This window comes from Barbus barbus (assembly GCF_936440315.1).
Source record: "Barbus barbus genome assembly, chromosome: 21".
NCBI classification, from domain to species: domain Eukaryota; kingdom Metazoa; phylum Chordata; class Actinopteri; order Cypriniformes; family Cyprinidae; genus Barbus; species Barbus barbus.
The window spans coordinates 30,906,792-30,929,291 of record NC_136749.1 but is presented as its reverse complement, the minus strand read 5'-3'; the positions used below and the strand labels follow the sequence as shown (position 1 = coordinate 30,929,291).

General features: G+C 38.5%; 2 protein-coding genes across 3 annotated transcripts in view; both read left to right on the top strand.

Moving 5' to 3' along the window:
• Nucleotides 1–1,435, top strand: part of LOC306887713 (CREB-regulated transcription coactivator 2-like) — a 40,104-nt gene extending 38,669 nt beyond the window's left edge. Inside the window, exon 14 of the mRNA XM_079445685.1 lies at nt 1–1,435. This exon is cut by the window's left edge and continues 1,384 nt beyond it. The gene's annotated coding sequence lies outside the window, so the exon portion shown is untranslated.
• Nucleotides 1,436–2,259: 824 nt separating this feature from the next.
• LOC306887712 (DENN domain-containing protein 4B-like) overlaps nt 2,260–22,500 on the top strand; it is a 45,120-nt gene continuing 24,879 nt past the window's right edge. The window contains exons 1-10 of one of the 2 annotated variants that reach the window (XM_079445683.1): nt 2,260–2,427; nt 12,270–12,584; nt 15,502–15,754; nt 16,978–17,047; nt 18,054–18,223; nt 19,061–19,302; nt 20,350–20,416; nt 20,929–20,987; nt 21,066–21,210; nt 21,624–21,799. In XM_079445683.1, coding sequence (XP_079301809.1) covers nt 12,289–12,584; nt 15,502–15,754; nt 16,978–17,047; nt 18,054–18,223; nt 19,061–19,302; nt 20,350–20,416; nt 20,929–20,987; nt 21,066–21,210; nt 21,624–21,799 — 1,478 coding nt within the window. In that variant the 5' untranslated portion in view covers nt 2,260–2,427; nt 12,270–12,288. Of the gene's footprint in view, nt 2,428–4,662; nt 4,753–12,269; nt 12,585–15,501; nt 15,755–16,977; nt 17,048–18,053; nt 18,224–19,060; nt 19,303–20,349; nt 20,417–20,928; nt 20,988–21,065; nt 21,211–21,623; nt 21,800–22,500 lie in introns of those variants that run through there. The other variant, XM_079445684.1, reaches the window with a different exon arrangement.

Below are 22,500 nucleotides of genomic sequence, written 5' to 3'. Positions count from 1 at the left end.
CCAGATGTGTGTGTGTGTGTGTGTGAGGTTTACTGCGATCCGCTCGTCTGCACTCTTCTGCCTGTATTTGCACGATTATTCTCCTGAGCAAGGCCATATTCAGAGGAACACGTATTTTTATGTAACTTAATACTGCGTACTATGAGATTTATTTTTAAATAAAGTTGCTATAGATGTTTATGCGCATAAATGTATATTTGTATATGAAATAAATTAATATGTTGAGAAACATGTCGATCGCCAGGTGGATTGTGAATGTTTTCAGGTGAATCGCACAAATTTAGTCCAGAACAAAACGTCACAATTCACACCAAAATCAAAGGGAAGAAATGATCAATTATCCTTTGCAACAACAATATATATATATATATTTTTTTTTAGGCCAAATTCACTCATGACATGCAGTGATTTTAGTGGGTAAATGGGCTGAACCGTCTTAAAGTAATATCACAAAAAAAATTTTTTTTTAAATTCTGGAAATGATTTTTAATAAAGTCTAGAATCCGTTTTCATTACAAATAGATCTTAGAATCTCATGGGCATTTTATCCATCACATTTTAACATTACATTTAGCCATGACAATAGAAATAATAGGAAGCTGGTTTCCACCATGGAATAAAAAATAAAAATGGTAATTGCAACTTTTTATAATTGTGAGAAACGTAAAATAACGTTATAAACATAATTGTGTGATATAAAGTCAGAATTGTGAGATATAAACGTAGAATTGTGCTATAAAATTACAATATCAGTAATCTCTGAATTCCGATAGAAAGTTGAAATTGCGATTTAAAATTGGAATTGTGCTATAAACAGAATTGTGAGATATAAACTGAATTATTAATGTTTTTATGCTGTGGTGGAAACGGGCTTCCACAGAAGCTGGCGTTAAACAAACAAAACATGGTCTGATTTGTCAGCGAGTGTTTGATGTTGGACTCGGCGCCGGACGCTGCTGGTAAAACATGGAGTGCAGATAAACGAGTGTTAGTTAAGCTTCGTGCCGGAGCAGAATCTATGAATAATTCAGTCTGTGATGAACAGAGTACTTTTGTCACCCATGTTTGTATATAGAATCTGTTCAGAGAAGTGTTTAAAGTCAGCGTCTGAGGGTTTGTTTGAAATATGAGTGTGTGTTAATGTCTGATGTCTGTTGAGCAGCTCAGGTCTGATAGAGAGCTTGATGTTATGGGTTCGTGTCCTGCTGGAGCTCTTCACCGTGGTATATAGTCCTAGCTTTTGTCTAGGTCTCAAAAGAATGCGCATTCTATTTTAAGATGTACTTTTATGATTGTTGCTCTTAATTTGTTATTTTGATAACCAGGGAATGTTGTAAATAATGTCCTGAAAGCATAGGTGCTTCTGACGGATCATTTTTTTAAGACTGTATCCTCACCTTATTTTACAGAAAAATAAAGAATTGAAGTGATATGAGCACCGGCCTCTGTGACGTCATTTCTTCATGTTATACATGCATATATCAGACAGAGTACTGGTCTAAAGCTGGGAAATATTAGGATTTTTTAATATTTTCTGCTCACCACAGCGGCAGCAATTTAATTAATAAAAGTTTAATATAGTAAAAACAGTGTAATATTATTCTAATGTAAATCAGCTGTTTTCTATGTGAATATCTGCTAGACTGTAATTTATTTCTGTGATCACAGCTGTATTTACCCATCATTACTGCAGTCTTCAGTGATCTTCAGAAATCATAATAATATACTGATTTCTGTTATTACTGATGCTCAGTTATTAAAAATGTTTCTTGTCAATGTTCAAAAGGTTTTTTGCAGCTTAATATTTTGTGTAGACGTTTTCGCTCAAATGAACTGAAAATTCAGCTTTTATCGCAGAAATAAATGAGAATTTAACAGAGATTCTTACAGAAAACAGCAGTTTAAAAGTAGAATATTTCACAATATTGAGGTTGTGATCGATAAATCATGATTTAAATCTATTATAACGCCAATAATCCGTACCTGACACGCTGATGGAAGACTGGCGTTTGGACAAATATATAAAATTAATATTAAATCCTTGTCAAGTAATCATAAACAGACACGAGTCACGTGACAGCGTCATGCGTCACTTCAGAAGCGCGCGAGGATCTCAGTGACGACGCGGATAGACTTAAGTTACTGATTATTAAAATGATATTAATAATTCAGACCGATCAGAAGCTTCCCAGTCGCTGTCAGTGCGGTTGTTGTAATGCGGCTCCGCGCCGCTAGGCGTCAGTCGGCGCGTCGCGTCGAGTCTCAGCTCGCGTTCTGTCCGTGATGGCGGAGCGCAGCGGTTACGGTCGTTCCTCGCAGTCTAGCTAGAGCCCTAACGAGCCCGGTACCGACCGGACCAAACGACGCTATGAGCCGAAGCTTCGGGACGAGACGAGAGCCGAACTGAGCCGAGCTGCTGCTGCTGAGGTGAGTCCCGAACCGAACCGAACCGTTATTAATAATGACAGCTGCAACAGACGCGTGCGATTTAAACATCAGGATCCCTGAAGAGATCAGCCGAGACAGGTGTGTGTGTGTGAGTGTGTGAGTGTGAGAGTTGTGTGAGTGAGAGAGAGTGTGTGTGTGGGGGTGTGTGTGTGTGAAAGTTGTGTGAGTGAGAGAGAGTGTGTGTGTGTGTGTGTGTGTGTGTGTGTGTGTGTGTGTGTGTGTGTGTGGTATGGACCGTCAGGAGGTTCTGATCTGGTTCTGCTTCAGGAACATTAGCGTAATATCAACACAGAACCAGAATTAGTCTTCGATCATGATTAATCTTACAGATGTGCGTTTCTTCATTTAATATCACCCAATAATGTTCTAGAAACATGGCACCAGAATGGCAATAATATGAAACCTTTTATTTGTGAATTTGTCTAAATATTTACAATATATTTAATTGATCTAATTTATTTTGATTAATGTATTGTTGATCAGCATTATATCAGTCAGCTGCTCAATAATAGATATCAGTTGATATGTGTTATTAACAGGGCCTGAAATTAACACCCGACCACGCGCCAAATGCGGGTGAATTTTGCAATTGGCGGGTAAAACCGTCAATCTACCTGCCACATTGGCGGGTAGCCAATGAGAATTGAGTTGTTGTTTTTTTGCGTCTGTTTTTTTTAAGTCTGCCTTTTCGTTGGATTTTAGCTCAAGGTACAAACGAACGGCTGAAACGAACAACGAACAAAAAGATGAGGATGAGTCAAAGAAAAGTAAGACGACGTTTTAATACAAAGTGGCGACAACGGCAAGGTTCGTGAGTGGCTGATTTATGACCGCAGTACAGATTAAATGTACTGCAGTGACTGCCGTAGCTATGTATGGCTCAGAGAAAGCGAAGTCAAATCCTTTTGTAATCGGGACTAAAAACTTAAAATTAGAAGCAATTAAGGACCACGAGTCATCAAAAAGCCACCTACACACAATAAATTGCAAAATATCAAAGACTGCGCTTCCGGAGGAGACCGCTGCGGTCAAGGCACTGACGTCCATGAAAGCAGCGCAGTTTGAAAAGATGCGACTTCTGTTTCGGAACGATCACGCGATCGGCAAGAACATGATGCCCTTCGTTGACTACGTTTGTGTGTCACAGATGTGTGTGCGTGTGTATGTTGGGAGTTGGGAACCAGTGAGAAAATGTCCGGTACCCAGTAACTTTACCAGTAATATTCATTTAGTTCTGCTTAACGGTTCCTGAAGGCTGTAATTAACAGTTGCCAGGAACTGTCTAGACTAAATCAGCCATCAACACAGCCGTGTCCGTGTGTGATGTGTTTACATACGAGCTGCGGTAACTTAGGTCTAACTTATATCTGTTGAGTTAGCACGGTGTGTGTGTGTATACCTGTTTTTCTATCCCGGCAAATCAATGAATAAAAAGATTAAAAAATATATAGTCTAAGAGTTATTATTACTTATAATGATTTCGTTAATAACTTGACAGCACTTAAATGTGTATTCTTACAAGTTAAAGAATAATGTTTGTGTGATTTCTATTTTTCACCTTTATGAGGCAAAAAAAACAAACAAAAAAAAACTGGCTGGTAAAAAGTTACTGTGGCAGGTGGATTTTTAAATCCACCTGCCACAGTGGCTGGTGGTCAAAAAAGTTAACTTCAGGCCCTGGTTATTAATAATAAACATGTGTCCCTGCAGCACAAAAGCAGTCATGAGTAACACGGGTATATTTGTAGCAATAGACAACAATACATTGTATGGATCAAAATTATACATTTCTCTTTTATGACAAAAATCATTAGGATATTAAGATCATGTTCCATGAAGATATTTTGTAAATTTCCTACCATAAATATATCAAAACTTCATTTTTGATTAGTAATATGCATTGCTAAGAACTTCATTTGAACAACTTTAAAGGAGATTTGTACTTTGGTAACAGTTGGATTATATTTAAAGCTCAAAGGCAGTGAGCAGCAGCACTAGTGTTGGTGTGTGTGTGATCTGTAATCAGTCATACTTGATATTCATACAGCTGCAGATGAACCGAGATGAATGAGGGAAACTCTTGTGTTGTGCAGCGGATGCGTTTGAGGAAGTGAGTGTTGAAAGTGCTTAGAAAGAGCTAAAAGCAGCACGGACAGGAAACACATCCTCAGCTCAAAGATGAGCTGAAACAGGAAGTGGAGTTTTCTAATGAAGACACCTGAGTTTGTGTGTGTCGCCACCGAAACATGCAGCTCAACCCGACTCATCTGATACCATTCATCTGACCCATACGGTTCATTCAGGGTGAGTGCTGATGTGCTGCGGCCGCAGGCTGTGTTTGCAATCGCTTACTGCTCACGCTACTCATACTACAAACACTACTCGCACTATACTGCTCATACTACAAACACTACTCGCACTATACTGCTCATACTACACAGACTGCTCATACTACACAGACTACTCGCACTATACTGCTCATACTACACAGACTACTCATACTACACACACTACTCGCACTATACTGCTCATACTACAAACACTACTCGCACTATACTGCTCATACTACAAACACTACTCGCACTATACTGCTCATACTACACAGACTGCTCATACTACACAGACTACTCGCACTATACTGCTCATACTACACAGACTACTCGCACTATACTGCTCATACTACACAGACTACTCATACTACACACACTACTCGCACTATACTGCTCATACTACACAGACTACTCATACTACACACACTACTCGCACTATACTGCTCATACTACACAGACTACTCATACTACAAACACTACTCGCACTATACTGCTCATACTACACAGACTACTCATACTACAAACACTACTCGCACTATACTGCTCATACTACACAGACTACTCGCACTATACTGCTCATAGTACACAGACTACTCGCACTATACTGCTCATACTACACAGACTACTCGCACTATACTGCTCATAGTACACAGACTACTCATACTACAAACACTACTCGCACTATACTGCTCATAGTACACAGACTACCTGCACTATACTGCTCATAGTACACAGACTACTCATACTACAAACACTACTCGCACTATACTGCTCATAGTACACAGACTACCTGCACTATGCTGCTCATACTACACAGACTACTCGCACTATACTACTCATACTACACAGACTACTGGCACTATACTGCTCACGCTACACACACTACTGGCACTATACTGCTCACGCTACACACACTACTCGCACTATACTGTTCACACTACCCATACTACAAACACTACTCACAATGCTCACAATACACAAACTACACGCTGCTCACACTAAACATACTACAAATTCTACAAACAATACTCACACTACACAAACTATACACTATACTGCTCACACTATACAAAGCAGACATACTATACTACACATACTACTCACAGTGCTCACACTACACAAACTTTACACACTATACTGTTCATACTACACAAACTTCACACACAATACTGCCTATACTATACATACTATACATGTTATAATGCTCACACTTCTCACACTACACAAAGTATACAAACTATACTACATGTACTATATGCACTATACTACACATACTGCTCATGCTACACAAACTTTACACTATACTTCTCACACTGCACATAACATAACAAATTACTCCCACTGCTCACGCTTCACCTAATACTCAAACTTTATACACTATACCACATACTACTCCCACTGCTAACATTACACATACTATACAAGCTATGCACACTGCATTACTCACACTGCACATATTACACATACTATATATACACTATACACACTATAGACAATAGGCTACTCAGACTACACATACTATACACACTACTACACATGCTACTTACATTACACCAGCTACACATACTATACACACTATACTACTCGAACTGCTCTCACTACACCAACTATACATACTACTCACTCTACACATACTATACAAACTATGCACAGTACTATTCACACTGCTCACTCTACACACTACTCATTATACTGCTCACTCTACACACTACTCATTATACTACTCACTCTACACATACTACTTAATGTCTCACACTACACATACTACTCAAGCTACAGATACTATACATACTATACTATTCACAATACTTATAATTCATACCAACTACACACACCATACTACACAGACTATGCATATTAATACTACAAAACTAATACTTCTCAGGCTACTCACTCTACACATACTACGTATACTCACACTGCACATACTCTTCAATGCTACACATACTACACAAACTATACACACTATACTACTTACACTACACATACTAATACTACACATACTACTCGGACTACTCACACTACACTACATACTACTTATACACTACATACTACTTATACTTCTCACACTTTACATACAATTCACACTAAATACGGTACTCAGACTTCTCATGTTATCACTACTCATATTATAATAATGTGCACACCACTCACGCTACGCATACTACTCATACTATGCTTACTCTACACATACTACTCATACTAAATAAGCTACTCATACTTCTCACACTATCACTACTCATACTATAATAATTACTCTGCACACACTACTCATGCTACACATACTACTCATACTATACTCACTTTACACATACTACTCATACTATACATAATACAGTATGTATTCTGTACAATTTACTACATTTGCTATAGTGAGCAGAACAACAGAGAACACTGCATGTGTCCCTGCATCCCACAATGCAATGCTCTTGACTAGACCTTCCATTTCTTGCTGTTATTTTTAGCGTCTCTTTCCTGACTCATTATTCAGTCAGACTGACAGAAGTTCAGACATTTTAGAACAAAGCAAATGTCATAGTAAATCATGTTTAGTAACTGGGTGCAGATCGCTGAATTAAATATGACATATAATGAGGTCATGTGTGAAGAGTCTGTCATTGTATACTTCAATTCAATTCAAGTTCAAGTTTATTTGTATAAGATACAAATCGTTGCAAAGCAGCTCTACAGGAATTTAAGTTTCCACAATATATTTATATATTGCAGAACCTTAATATATTTAACTTATGGCAATATTTGTTAATTCTGTATGTTGTCTGAGCGTTGGCATCCTCTGAGGTCCTCTGAGGGGTTGGCATCATCTTTTCTCAGGTGTTCGGTCATCTCAGATCATTTAAGGGTTGGATCCAGACTGAAGCTTCTGTCATTCCTAGTTACCACGGGATGTTAATCAACAGAGAAACAAATAGAGACATAATTAGAGACATAATTTTGAAGTACTAGTTTAACACTAGTCACCAGTATACAGTATATAGTACAGTATGCACAGCACAGAATGTGTGAATCGACCTGCGGCTGGTTCAGTGTTTGTAGTTGAAGCTCCAGCTCAGATCTTTACTCATTTCTGATCTTCTGGACTGTTCTGTGGTCAGTGAGGCGCTCTCAGTTCTGCTGTGTGTCCTGCATCAATCCTTCAGTGGCTATAAATCAATCTTCTTGTGCTCTCTTCCTGCCGCAGTGTCTCTTTTCCTGTTTTGTGTGTCAGCGATCTGCAGGCTGTGTGTGGATGGGCTGTAGTTCACATTCACAAGTGAGTTTGATGTGGAACTGTTCTGCTCACATCGGTCAACGTCATGTAGACCAATCATGAATCAGATATCACAGCCAATCAGAAGCGCTCTGCACTCACAACAAAATGGATAAGCTTCTAATCTAATTCATAAATATGAAACCTTTTTAACATTATTAAATGTACATACTGACCCTAGTAAATGAGTAATATATTTAGAGTACACTTTTGATATTTACTGACAGATTACTCTAGACTTGCTGATATAAAAATTATAATTAAACTTTATTTAGTGTACTACTTGTGCACGATGCATATTTCTTAATATTAAGTATAAAATCTGTTTTAATGTCACTTTTAATGAGGATTGTGTGACCTTTGAATAATATAGGTCATTAAATGCAAAGTATTTAAAGTGTACCAATAAAGTATACTTGCAATACTTCCGCTTTAGCACAATAAAATATACTAAGTATATCTTTAATTGAACTTCAGCACTAATTCTGCACAATTAAAGTGCATTAAGTACAAAATTAGTTGTTCCAATTTAGCAGACTTTAAGTATACCAGTTTAGTACACTAAAAGTACAATTGCAGGGCATTTTATTTTAAGTACATAAATATGAAAATGTATTTGTGATATATTTAGCATGAATTAAATTTATTGTGTTGTGACATGCGTAGTTAGGACACGGTGTTACATACACATCATATTCTGTTTCAGCTCTGGTTAAAGACATGAATATGAATATGATGTGTATATACGTTCAGAATTGGGAATATATTCCTGTACTCATGGATACTGATCTACAAATGCGTGTTTCTTTTCCTGATGTTATTTCCCAGGAGGTTATACAGTATGTGCTCAGCTATTAGTTTGATGGATTTGCTTGTATACATAGTGATTGTAAAGAGAAACCTTTCAAGTGTTAATAGTGCAAAACAATATCCAGTTCCTTTATAAATGGGAAGTTAATGGATTGATCAGCACACTGAGTGTTAGCATACGCTCTTCTGCTGTTCAGGAATCCGTTTCTGTCCTGCTTCCTCCTCAGCGCAGCGGATAGATGTGTGTGTGTGTGTGTGTGTGAGGGAGTGTGTGTGTGTGATGTAGTGTGTGAGTGTGTGTGTGTGTGTGTGTGTGTAAGTGTGTGTGTGTGAGAGTGAGTGTGAGTGAGTGTAAGTGTGTGTGGTTGTGAGTGAGTGAGTGAGGTGGTGTGTGTGTGTGTGTGTGTGTGTGTGTGTGTGTGTGTGTGTGTGTGTGTGTGAGTGTGTGAGTGTGTGAGTGTGTGAGTGTGTGAGTGTGTGAGTGTGTGAGTGAGTGAGTGTGATGCTGTGTGTGTGTGTGTGTGTGATGGTGTGTGTGTGTGTGAGTGAGTGTGTGTGATGTAGTGTGTGAGTGTGTGAGTGAGTGTGTGTGAGTGAGTGTGTGTGTGTGTGATGTTGTGTGTGATGTAGTCTGTGTGAGTGTGTGCGTGAGCGTGTGCGTGTGCATGAGTGTGTGTGTGTGAGTGAGTGTGTTTTAGTGTGTGTGTGCACGTGAGTGTGAGTGTGTGTATGCACGTGAGTGTGTTTTAGTGTGTGTGTGCGTGAGTGTGTTTTAGTGTGTGTGTGCACGTGAGTGTGTGTGTGTGGCTCTGAATGAGTGTCAGTCTCTGAGTGTCTCTGGAAGGATAAAGGCTCTTCATCTGTTGTCCTGCAGAGTCTCATGTAGATCAGCGGTTCTCTGCTTCATTGTTCTCAACAATAAGCTGCTCGTTTTCAACATTTATTATTTACAGAAACTAGGACTGGCCATTTAAATGACTGAAATGAGCATGAAATTAAATTCTATACTATGTATTTTCTATACTTGGGTATAGATCTTATTGTGAATTCATCAATTCATGTTTATTTATTTTTACTTGTTAATTGTAAGTTTTGTTTTTTTAATATTTGACTTTTTTCTGTATATTGGATCCTAATTTTTAACTAAAACTATCCAAGTGGCCTACATTTAGTTTGTTTCACTAAAAAGAAAGAAAAGACCTGTCACTACTTCCATTTCATTGTGACTTTAAACATCTAAACATTTATATAAGTATTACCATTAAATTAAATACAGTTTCAATGTTTTATTAATATTAATAAATATATAATAATTCAAATATATTAATATTAATTCAAATGAAAAGTTTCAAGAGCATAGCAAGTCATAATTATGCCTTTTTTTTTTTCAATTATCAATTTTACTTACAAGTAGAAATTTCTACCTAATAAAATGTTTTAGAGCTGGACATAAGTAGAAAAAACAGAAATATCCATGACTCTTTAAGTACTTTATAAGTTTCTCCAGGTCTAGAACTCATTTATATATCTAGCTTTTCCCAGCCCGTGTGAATCCTGGTTCTGAAATGAACATGTTGTTGAGGGATTGAAATGTGATGTTTTGATTTGAGCAGTTATAGATCATTGAATGTAAGCAGAGTTGTTGAAGACATTAAACAGACGTGTGTGTGTGTGTGTGTGTTCTGAGCTGCTCTGTGTGACGTCTGCAGTCGTTCTGTCTGATTCTCAGTGTGTTTCTGCCGGAAACATGTCTCTGCGCTTTGATTTCTGAACGGCTGAGCGATGCAGAGGAAGTGAAGCGGCTGTTGTTTCCTCTGATAGTTTCCTGCTTGTGTGCATCAGTGATCGCTCGTGTGTGTGATATGAGAGAGAGCGAGCGAGTGTTCGTCTCTTCATTCATGACCTGATCTGGAGACAGAACCGGTCTGATGTGGTTCGGTCTCGTCTGATGCTCCAGCGGTCAGTTAACCTGCTTGCTCTCAGCAGGGATGTCCGGTCCTGAGGCGGTCGCTATGGCGACGGGTGTGTTTGTAGATGTGACGGATGCAGCGAGTCTGTCATCACCCGTCACCTGCGCAGTGACCTTTGACCCCATCAGGCAGACACGTGTGTTTGTGTGATGAGCAGGAAACGCGCTGACAGTGTGCACTTCCTGTCATGAAATGTTACTGAATTAGGCAAATTTTGGTTTACTGAATCAAAAGTAGGGCTGAGCGCAGAATCTCATGCTGATATGGATGAGTGTCTGTGAATATTACTTTTTCTTCCATGTTTTAATTTAAACAATGAACAATTATTTTTAATTTATCGTTTTGTTTTTAATGCATTCATTTGATTATCAGTGTTTTTGATGATATTTTTGTATTAAATCACAAACATTGAATCTAGAAAAATGTTTTAAGAATTTGAAAAATAAAAACATGTCATAAAATGTAATAATAATTCATAAAATGTTAATAAATTATTTATTTATTTGTTAAAGATTCTCAAATCTTAGACACCCAATACAGAATTGAAGAAAAAACACATTTCAAAGGACACTATTATTGTTACAAATTTTATGTTTATTTAATTTTTAAATGGGGAGAGTTTAATGAATTCAATTGTTTAACCATTCTTTTTGGTTATTAAAATTTAATTAAACCATTAAAATGGAATTCAGAAAAAACACAGAATTTGGGCAAGAAATAACACTGATTTCATATGGCAATATAATATTATAATGATATATAATATATGATATTATATTTTAGTATTATTAAATATATTAATAAAGGATTTATTAAATTGAAATTATTAGACATCCTTTTTTCTTATTAAAATGTAATGAAACCATTAAAACAGAAGACAGAGAATTTGAGAGAAAATAAAACACAATTCATTTATCACTGTTATTGTTAAAATGGAAAAAAATATTAAGTTTTATGAATTGTTTAATCATTCTTTTTGATTATTAAACCTTGTCAAATTAATAACAACTAATGATAGTCTGTTTCTGTACATGTCCACTGTCCGACCTCTGGACACTTCTATTCATGAAGGACGCATTAAATCAAAAGTGCCAGTAAAGACATTTATAATGTTACAGTAGATTTCTATTTCTAATAAATGCTTTTGAACTCTCTATTCATCTGTGAATCCTGAAAAATAAAATATATAACACATTTTCTAGAGGGACATCTATCAGCGCTGCACTCGCGTCTCACACAAGAGCCGTGTGTTTAGAAAGCATTGAAAAATTCATTTAAGTTCAACTTTAACTCTGTTGATAATATTTAAGTACAACATTCAAATTTAGTTTTTCAGCTATTTCGACAGCCCTATCTTCTACTGTTATGTCTACTTTTAGAATTTTGTGCGATAAACTGTATTTGTAGTAATTTCTTCTAATTCTTCGTGTGTGTGTGTGTCAGTGGCGTTTAGACCGGCGTGATGGCGGAGGAGCGCTGTCCTCAGCTGGTGGATTATTTCGTGGTGGCGGGTCTGGCGGGCGCCGGGTCTCCGCTGGACGAGGAGGGTCAGCAGCGGGGCGTGAGAGCGCTGCAGCCCGTCACTGATCTGGCCGTGATCGCCCGCGGCCTCGGAGAAGACGTTCCTGAGGGATTCACCTGCATCGAGAAAACACAAGGAGGCCATCCGGCGGAGCTGAGCGCTGGCCTGCTCAACAACACACACATGTTCCTGTGCTACCGCCGAGGACACGACAAACCGCCCGTCGTCGAGCTCGGGTGAGAAAAATAACATCTACATATTTTTTGGGATTTTATCAATCGTGATAATTAGAGGATATTTTGCTGAGTGTTATTGTGCTGGTATAATACCAGCTGACAGCTGACTCCTAAAGATTCTGATGTTCTTCATATTCTGTGGTGCTCAGTTCACACTGATAGAAATTAACCTTTTCCAATAAGATTTTTACCTTTTTATAAAGTCATTTTCTAAACGTCTGCATTATCCTTTCAAATTCTTACATTTACTCAGTCAATTAGAATAATAAGACATTTGGGCTGTTACCAAGCAAATTAAATCAGTATCAATAAAATTAATCTTTGCAATGCAGAGGAAACACAGAAGCTGCGTCTGAAGAGGCGTTTAGATGAAGTGAAGTGACATACGGCCAAGTATGATGACCTATACTCGGAATTCGTGCTCTGCATTTAACCCATCCAACGTGCACACACACACACAGCAGTGAACACACACACACACAGCAGTGAACACACACACACACACAGCAGTGAACACACACACACACAGCAGTGAACACACACACACACACACACACACAGCAGTGAACACACACACACACAGCAGTGAACACACACACACACAGCAGTGAACACACACACACACACACACACACAGCAGTGAACACACACACACACACACAGCAGTGAACACACACACACACAGCAGTGAACACACACACACACACACACAGCAGTGAACACACACACACACACACACACACACACACACACAGCAGTGAACACACACACACACACACACAGCACTGAACACACACACACACACACACACACACACACACACAGCAGTGAACACACACACACACAGCAGTGAACACACACACACACAGCAGTGAACACACACACACACACAGCAGTGAACACACACACACAGCAGTGAACACACACCCGGAGCAGTGGGCAGCATTTATGCTGCGGCGCCCGGGGAGCAGTTGGGGGTTCGGTGTCTTGCTCAAGGGCACCTCAGTCGTGGTATTGAGGGTGGAGAGAGCGCTGGACATTCACTCCCCCCACCTACAATTCCTGCCGGCCGGAGACTCGAACCCACAACCTTTGGACTACGAGTCCGACTCTCTAACCATTAGGCCACGACTTCCCCCTTGTGATGTATTTACACTCTATTTAATGCAGGACATGAATGTATTTAACCTGCAATTACAAATGCATAAATAATGTTTTGATATTTTAAACATAAAACTTTGGATACTGTTATTTGAAATTATAAAAAAAAAAAAAGAAATTTTAAATGTGAAATTAAAACAGCCAGTAGGTGGCAGTAAGTCAGTGTTAATAAGTGAATCATTGCGATTGAACCGAATCATTTAAACGATTGGTTGATTCATTCAGGAACGAATCACCATCATGCTGCTCAGAGACACTAAACAGTGCTGTGGCTGTGGTTGGGATTATTTTTTTGTTGGTGAAATAGAGCAAAAACAGGCAATATAGTGTCTAAAATATAATTCTCTTAATTAACTTCTTGTTTATTGAACTGGTGTAAAAAAAAAAAAGCAATATTACATTTGTAATCATGGAGAAAAACAGCACTCTTTGTGTGATATTGATTAACTATTTGAAATGATATAAAAATGTCCCTGCAGCACAAAAGCAGTCATGAGTAACACAGGTATATTTGTAGCAATAGACAACAATACATTGTATGGATCAAAATTATACATTTCTCTTTTATGACAAAAATCATTAGGATATTAAGATCATGTTCCATGAAGATATTTTGTACATTTCCTACCATAAATATATCAAAACTTCATTTCTGATTAGTAATATGCATTGCTAAGAACTTCATTTGAACAACTTTAAAGGAGATTTTCTCAATATTTAGATTTTTTTGCTCCCTCAGATTCCAGATTTTCAAATATTGTCCTATCATAACAAACCATACATCAATGGAAAGATTATTTATTCAGATGATGATGTATACATCTTAATTTAAAAAAACTGACACGCATGATTGGTTTTGTGGTCCAGGGTCACATATGTATTTCTGCCCCATATCTTGAATGTTGTGATCATTTTAAATGTATTTTAATAGCCCGAATCATGCAGTGAAAGAACACGCACTAGTCTAGACTTCATGTGATGTAAGCGTGTGCTCTGGAGGGGGTTTGAATGGGTTTTGCAAAATACTCGATAATGTCTAATCACACATCGTTAAAACAACAATTCTGATATTATCGCAGACGATATATATATCGCACACCCCTTCTGCACGTGTTTTATGTTGAGTGTCATACAGTGCAGACTAGGGCTGGGAAAATAATTCGATGCATGGCAAATGGAGAAATGATTCTGAGATTTTCCGAACGCATGGTGATTGTTTCTGGAGTGGATTCTGAGCTTAGTTTTGAACAGCAGGTGGCGCTGCATGCTTCAGAAACAGCCGTGCTCTGCTCGTTTCCAAATCCTTACACACTTGAACCTAAAATAATCATTCATAAGATTCGACAAGGTTGAAGTGAATTACAAGAGTGTTCACAGTGGGCTGTGTTTACATTAATCTGACGTCATAAAAGCATTCTGAGCCGAGGTGAGATTACAGACTCAGTGCTCTTCAGCGCTCTTCTTCATCAGCATTTGAGTGTGTGGATAAACACTAGAGTAGAGCGCCACCTGCTGTTAAAATATAAGCTCAGAATCCAGTCCAGAGAGAATCGCCATGCATTCAGAAGATCTCAGAATCCATTCTGCATCCATTTATCATCGCAGGCCTAGTGTAGAGCTGCACGATTCTGGATAAATTGAGAATCAGAATTTTTTTTGTATCAAATAGAGATCATGATTCTGAACTAAACAAATATTAATTGCGGAAGTCTATTTAAAAGTGTTAATTTGAATGAATTATGTGTGTTTGTGTCAGTGTTCTGTACGAGGGCAAGGATCCGGTCCGGCCGGGGTGGCATGTGATCGAGACGACTCCGTACAGTCGTTCTGCGAGCCTGAGCTCCGGCGGTCCTGTGACGCACCGCACTTTCCTGATGTTCCGCCGAGCGCCGGACTCACAGGCGCTAAACACGCTGGGCATCACCGAGATCTCGCTGCTGATGCCTAGCAAGGGCGAGACGGCACCACACACCTACTGCAGAGTGGACAAGAACCTCAACACCGGCATGGTGATGATTCACTGAGTCACTGATTCACTGAGTCACTGAGTCACTGAGTCACTGATTCACTGAGTCACTGACTCACTCAGATGATCAAGTGTTCCTCTCTTCTTTATTTATTAACACTGTTTGGTTTGCTACCTCCATATCATAAAATGTGCACATTTTGCAAATTTTGTGGTCAGTAAGATTTTATTCATCAAGGATGCATTAAATTGATCAAAAGTGCCAGTAAAGACATTTATAATGTTACAAAAGATTTCTATTTCAAATAAATGCTGTTCTTTTGAACTCTCTATTCATCTGTGAATCCTGAAAAATAAAATGTAACCGTTTCCACAAAAATATTGTGCAGCACAACTGTTTTCAACATTAATAATAATCAAGATTCAAGATTTTTATTTTTTCACATACACAATTATACAGGGTATAACCAGCAGTGAAATGTAGCAATCAGAAATGTTTGTTGAGCAGTAAATCAGTATATTATTATGATTTCTGAAGATCATGTGACACTGAAGACTGCAGTAATGATGCTGAAAATACAGCTGCAGATCACAGAAATAAATTACAGTTTAACACATATTCACACAGAAAACAGCTGTTTTACATTAGAATAATATTACACTTTTTTTTGCTGTATTTACTGTATATTTGATAACATAATATAGAATAACAAAATAAATAAAAATACCTAACAAAACAAAATAAAACTACAAAAAATGCTAACAAAAAATGAAAAAATTAAATAAAAAAAGACAAGTAATGATGCTGAAAATTCAGCTTTGGTCACAGAAATAAATGCCATTTTATACCGCATTCACATAGAAAACATTTATTCTAAATCGTTTTTACTGTATTTTTGATCAAATGAAGGCAGCCTTGGTGAAGAGAAGAGACTTGTTTTAAAAACATGAATAAATCTCACTGACCCCAAACGTTTGAACACTACTGTATGTTCGTATGCAGAGGGGTTAAATGTGTCTCAGTGTGTTAAACAAGCGCTGAGCTTGTAATTATGTTCACATCTGCTTCTTCTTCCTCTTGACACACACTTCAGAAAATACCATCACTTGTGAACTTCCTCTTCTGCTTTATTTGTTTCTCTAACTCTCGGTTTCTTTTCTTTTGGTTTTGATTGCTTGTGTGCGTGTGTGTGTGCGTGTGTGTGCGTGTGTGCGTGCGTGTGTGCGTGTGTGTGTGTGTGTGTGTGTGTGTGTGTGTGTGTTCAGTGGGGTCCGGCGCTGTATCTCTGCTACAAGCGTTCAGTGGCTAAAGCAAATGCCCTGGTGTATGAGGCAGGTGAGTGTCACAAACAAACACACATTAATTAATCTGCATTTCTCATTGAGAGCATAGGTCACAATTTAGATATATTTTTGAGAAAAACGCAGTTTTACAGATGCTAGAAACATGGCTTTCGAAGGAAAGATTGCTATCAAACAGCACACCTAGGTTCCTAACTGATGAAGAAGAATCGACAGAGCAGCCGTCACGTGTTAGACAGTGATCTAGGTTATTACATGTGGGGTTTTTAGGTCTGATAATTAACACCTCTGTTTTTTCAGAATTTAGCAGTAAGAAGTTACTCGTCATCCAGTATTTTATATCAAGTTTGGATTCCGTTAGTTTCTCAAATTGGTGTGTTTCACTGGGCCGCGAAGAAATAAAGAGCCGAGTATCATCAGCATAACAGTGAAAACTAACACCATGTCTCCTGATAATATCTCCCGAGGGTAACATGTAACAGGTGGTGGTGATGGCGCAGTGGATAAGACACATGCCTTTGGTGTGAGAGATCCGGGTTCGAATCCACTGTGAGACACCAATGTGTCCCTGAGCAAGACACTTAACCCCTAGTTGCTCCAGAGGCGTGCGACCTCTGACATATATAGCAATTGTAAGTCGCTTTGGATAAAAGCGTCAGCTAAATGAATAAATGTAAATGTAAATGTGTAAAGCGTGAAAAGTAACGGCCCTAGTACTGAGCCTTGAGGTACTCCATACTGCACTTGTGATCGATATGATACCTCTTCATTAACTGCTACGAACTGATGGCGTTCAGATAAGTATGATTTGAACCATGCTAATGCACTTCCACTAATGCCAACAAAGTGTTCTAGTCCATTCAAAAGAATGTTGTGGTCGATAGTGTCGAACGCAGCGCTAAGATCCAGTAGCACTAATAGACACACACACACACACACTCTCTCTCTCTCTCTATACTGCTTGTCTATCTGCAGTCTGCAAGAGTGTGTGTCTCTCTCTGTGTGTGTGTGTGTGTGTGTGTGTGTGTGTGTGTGTTCAGGTCTGATCAGTCGCTATCCTGAGGAGGATCTGGAGTCGTTTCCACTGCCGGACTCTGTTCCGCTCTTCTGTCTGCCGATGGGAGTGACTGTGGAGAGCTGGCCGCTCAACACTAAATACCAGCTGCCCATCTTCTCCACCTTCGTCCTGACCAGCGCCTCCGGAGACAAGGTCCGTCCCTCAGCTTATTCAGCATAAAACCTTCCACTTAACACCCTTCACACCAATAACAACTAACGATAGATCTCTGTTCTTTCTCAGTTTCTGTACACGTCGACTGTCCGACATCTTGACACTTTTATTCATCAAGGACACATTAAATTGATAAAAAGTTACAGTACAGACATTTATAATAAAAGACTCCTATTTCAAATAAATGCTGTTCTTTTGAACTCTCTATTCATCTGTGAATCCTGAAAAATAAAATGCATCACAGTTTCCATAAAAATATTGTGCAGCACAACTGTGTTCAACATTGATAATAATCAGGAATGTTTGTTGAGCAGTAAATCAGTATATTATTATGATTTCTGAAGATCATGTGACACTGAAGACTGGAGTAATGATGCTGAAAATACAGCTGCAGATCACAGAAATACATTACAGTTTAACACATATTCACATAGAAAAAAAAGTTTTACATTGAAATAATATTTCACACTTTTTACTGTATTTTTGAACAAAGAAATGCAGCCTCGGTGAGCAGAAGAGACTTCTTTCAGAAACATTAAAAATCTTATCGACTCCAAACCTTTGAACACTACTGAATGACTTCTTAACGCTTGTGTTGATTTCTTGTAGTTTACTATTTTCCCATCTTCTACAGTTATACTTGCTGCTTCAGTCTGATAGAAAAGCTTGTGCTTTCTAAATTTTTGCACAATAATAAACTGCATTTGAAGTAATTTATTCAAACTCTAATGCACTAACCTGACAAACAAAGGTTCGCTCAGTGTAGCATTGATTGCAGCTGATGATTTGGTGTGTGTGTGTGTGTGTGTGTCTCAGGTGTACGGCGCTGCGATCCAGTTCTACGAGGCGTATCCGCGCGAGTCTCTGTCGGAGCGTCAGTGTGTGCGTCTGGGTCTGCTGAGCGTCGTGGACCGGCGGCCCATCACCAACCGCAGCGTCCAGGTCAAGAAGAGCATCTGCGTTCTCTCACACTGGCCCTTCTTCAGCGTCTTCCAGAAGTTCCTGACCTTCATCTACAGATACTCCATCTCCGGATCGCATGTGCTGCCGCTGGAGAAGTGAGTGATGCTCACGCCACAAAACACGATTAAACTTTACTTATTCATTTAGTGAAAAACTACATTAAAGAACAAATTTGACTTCTAACACTAAACATTTTGAATGTGCATGTGTGGAAATGATGCGTTTTCTTATTCACCTTTATGACCATTTCAGCCATTTCAAATCTGTATGAATTCTTTTTTATTTACTAAACGGTCTGTAGGTTCAAATATTTCAGCACAATTGATTTGTGATTCTAGAAGTTTCAAGAACTGAACGTTAGGGTTTGATCAAGATGATCCTCCAGTTGATGCATATTGAGAAAAAAAATATTTAAAGATTTTTTAAACTTGCTTTGACTTTATGTATTTTGACATTTAATAGTTTAGGTCTAAAAACCACATTTTAAAAAATGTCAAAAAAGAACACAAAAGAAGATATTTTGAGAAATGTCTCTCCCGCAACGGAATAAAAAATAAAAAAGGAATTGTTACCTTTTTATCTGTAATTGTGACTTTGTGTCGCAATGTAAAAATGAGAAATAAACACAGAATTCTGACTTTTTTCCCTCCGAATTCTGCGTCTCACCTCACTTTTTTTTGTTTGGTCACAGTAAAAAATGAAAAAGGTAATTCCAACTTTCATCTCACAATTTTAATTTTTTTCTTACAGTTCTGAGTTTATATCTAGCAATTCTGGCTTTTTTTCTTGTGAATAAAATAAGTCTTAATTGTGAGAAACGTCATGATTATCTTTATTAATTCATTTTATTCTGCGGTGGAAACAGGTATCTCTTAGTTTGTTCATATAATGAAAGTAAACGGGGTCCAATGTTGTTTGGCTCCCAATGAGGACAGAGTGATTATTTTAAGAGTAATGTTTTCTGGATTTAAAGGCAGTGCGAAACCTGCATCTATTTTATTTGCTGTAATGTGACGTATTTGCAAGTGAAGCAGGATATTGAATAAGAAAGGCAGACAGGACTGAATTGATTGTGTGTTATTGAAAGATTAGTTTTCTGTAAATTAGCGTATGTTAACAGCGATCCGTCTCTCCGTCTGCAGGCACATCTCGAGCTTCATGCACAACGTGCCGTTCCCGTCCGCTCAGCGTCCTCGGATCCTGGTGCAGGTGATTGATCTCAGATGAGTCTCAGGGTGTCTCAGCATGAGCTGATGTCTGATTAAACCTGCCGCTCCTTCCGCAGGCGCCGGCCCCGAGGCGCTAGAGACACGTGGGTAACGGGTGATGAAGCTCGATCATCATCCTCCTCTCTGACAGTACTGTAGAGATCCAGAGCAAATCAGCTCAATCAGTAGTCCAGCGCTTGATATCAAACTGATCGAGGGGTTGATTGATTAGGGGTTAATCTGGTGCTGGGCGGGAAATCAAAGCATGAGGTGGAAGCAGAAATCAATGTGTGTGTGTGTGTGTGTGTGAGAGTGTGTGAGGGTGAGTGTGTCTGTGTGTGTGTGTGAGAGTGTGTGTGTGTCAGTGTGTGTGAGAGTGTGTGTGTCTGTGTGTGTGAGAGTGTGTGTGTGAGAGTGTGTGTGTGTGTGTGTGAGAGTGTGTGAGTGTGTGTGTGTGTGAGAGTGTGTGTGTGTGTGTGTGTGTGTATTAACCGTGTGTTTGTGTGTCCTCAGCTCTCTCCGTATGATAACTTGTTGCTCTGTCAGCCCGTCTCGTCTCCGCTGCCGCTCAGGTGAGTTCGTCTGCTGATGATCTGATTGGCTGCTGCGTCTGTGCCCTGTGTTCTGATTGGCTGATGCTCTGCTCTCAGTGGGGCCAGTTTTGTGAAGCTGCTGCAGAATCTGGGTCCGGAGAACGCGTGTTCGCTGCTGCTGGCGGTTCTGACCGAACACAAGCTGCTGCTGCACTCGCTGCGGCCCGATGTTCTGACGTCCGTCAGCGAAGCGCTCGTCTCCGTGAGTCCAAAATAAACTAAAATTAAAATAAGATTATATTCAAATTGCATTTAGAAGTAGAATGATGTTTTTAATGTTTTAAGCTTGTTTTCTCTCATTTCAAATCGTTTTAAGTCTCCTTGAGGTCCCTGGTTCAGAATCACTGATCTAATAGAAAAATAAAATAATACATAAAAGTACGTAAAAAGTGCTGATGAGCTGAAAACACCAGCAACTGTGAGTTTATTGATCTCTGTTGGGATCTTGATCTTGTTTTTTTAATTGTACTCATTGGAAAGTTCAGTAATTGTGATGAAATTCGAGATGAACCATTGAACCATTATCATGCATCCCTGAGCACCAGTGTAAGTTCATCAGTTTGCGGTGTGACTTCCTGTCTCTGCTGGTCATGTGACGGTTATTTCCTGTGTCAGATGCCATTTCCTCTGCGCTGGCACTGTCCGTATATCCCGCTGTGTCCGCTGCGGATGGCAGATGTGTTGTGCGCTCCCATGCCCTTCATCGTGGGCGTCCACTCCAGCTACTTCGACCTTTACGACCCGCCGACGGACGTGGTGTGTGTGGATCTGGACACCAACACCATCTTCCAGTGAGTCTTCCTGTCAGCTGACCGCATATCAAATAAATGCTGTTCTTTTGAACTTTATATTCATCTGTGAGTCCAGAAAAATAAAATGTATGACAGTTTCCACAAAATATTGAGCAGCACATCTGTGTTCAACATTGATAATAATCAGAAATGTTTGTTCATCAGTAAATCAGTATATTATTATGATTTCTGAAGATCATGTGACACTGAAGACTGGAGTAATGATGCTGAAAATACAGCTGCAGATCACAGAAATAAATTACACTTTAACACATATTCACATAGAAAACAGCTGTTTTAGATAATAATAATATTTCTCAATTTTACTGTATATTTAATAAATTATAATAACAATTGAAATGAATTAAATCATAATGAAAATATTAAAATGAAAAAAAGCGTTGAGTAATGATGCTGAAAATTCAGCTTTGATCACAGCAGTCAATGACATTTTGAAAATATCTATTTTTTTATTTACAATAAGCAAATTAATGAGAAACTCCCGTGACTAATATTTAGTTTATTTTGACATTTATTATTTTAGAAATCACATATTTAAAAAAAAAAAATGCAAGGATTAAATAAAAACACAGTTGTTAAAATTAAATCAAAATAAACATTAACAATCAATTAATAACAAGAATTAAAATAAGAAAAAAGACAAAATAATTATTTTATGTTTTAATAATAATAGCATCTCA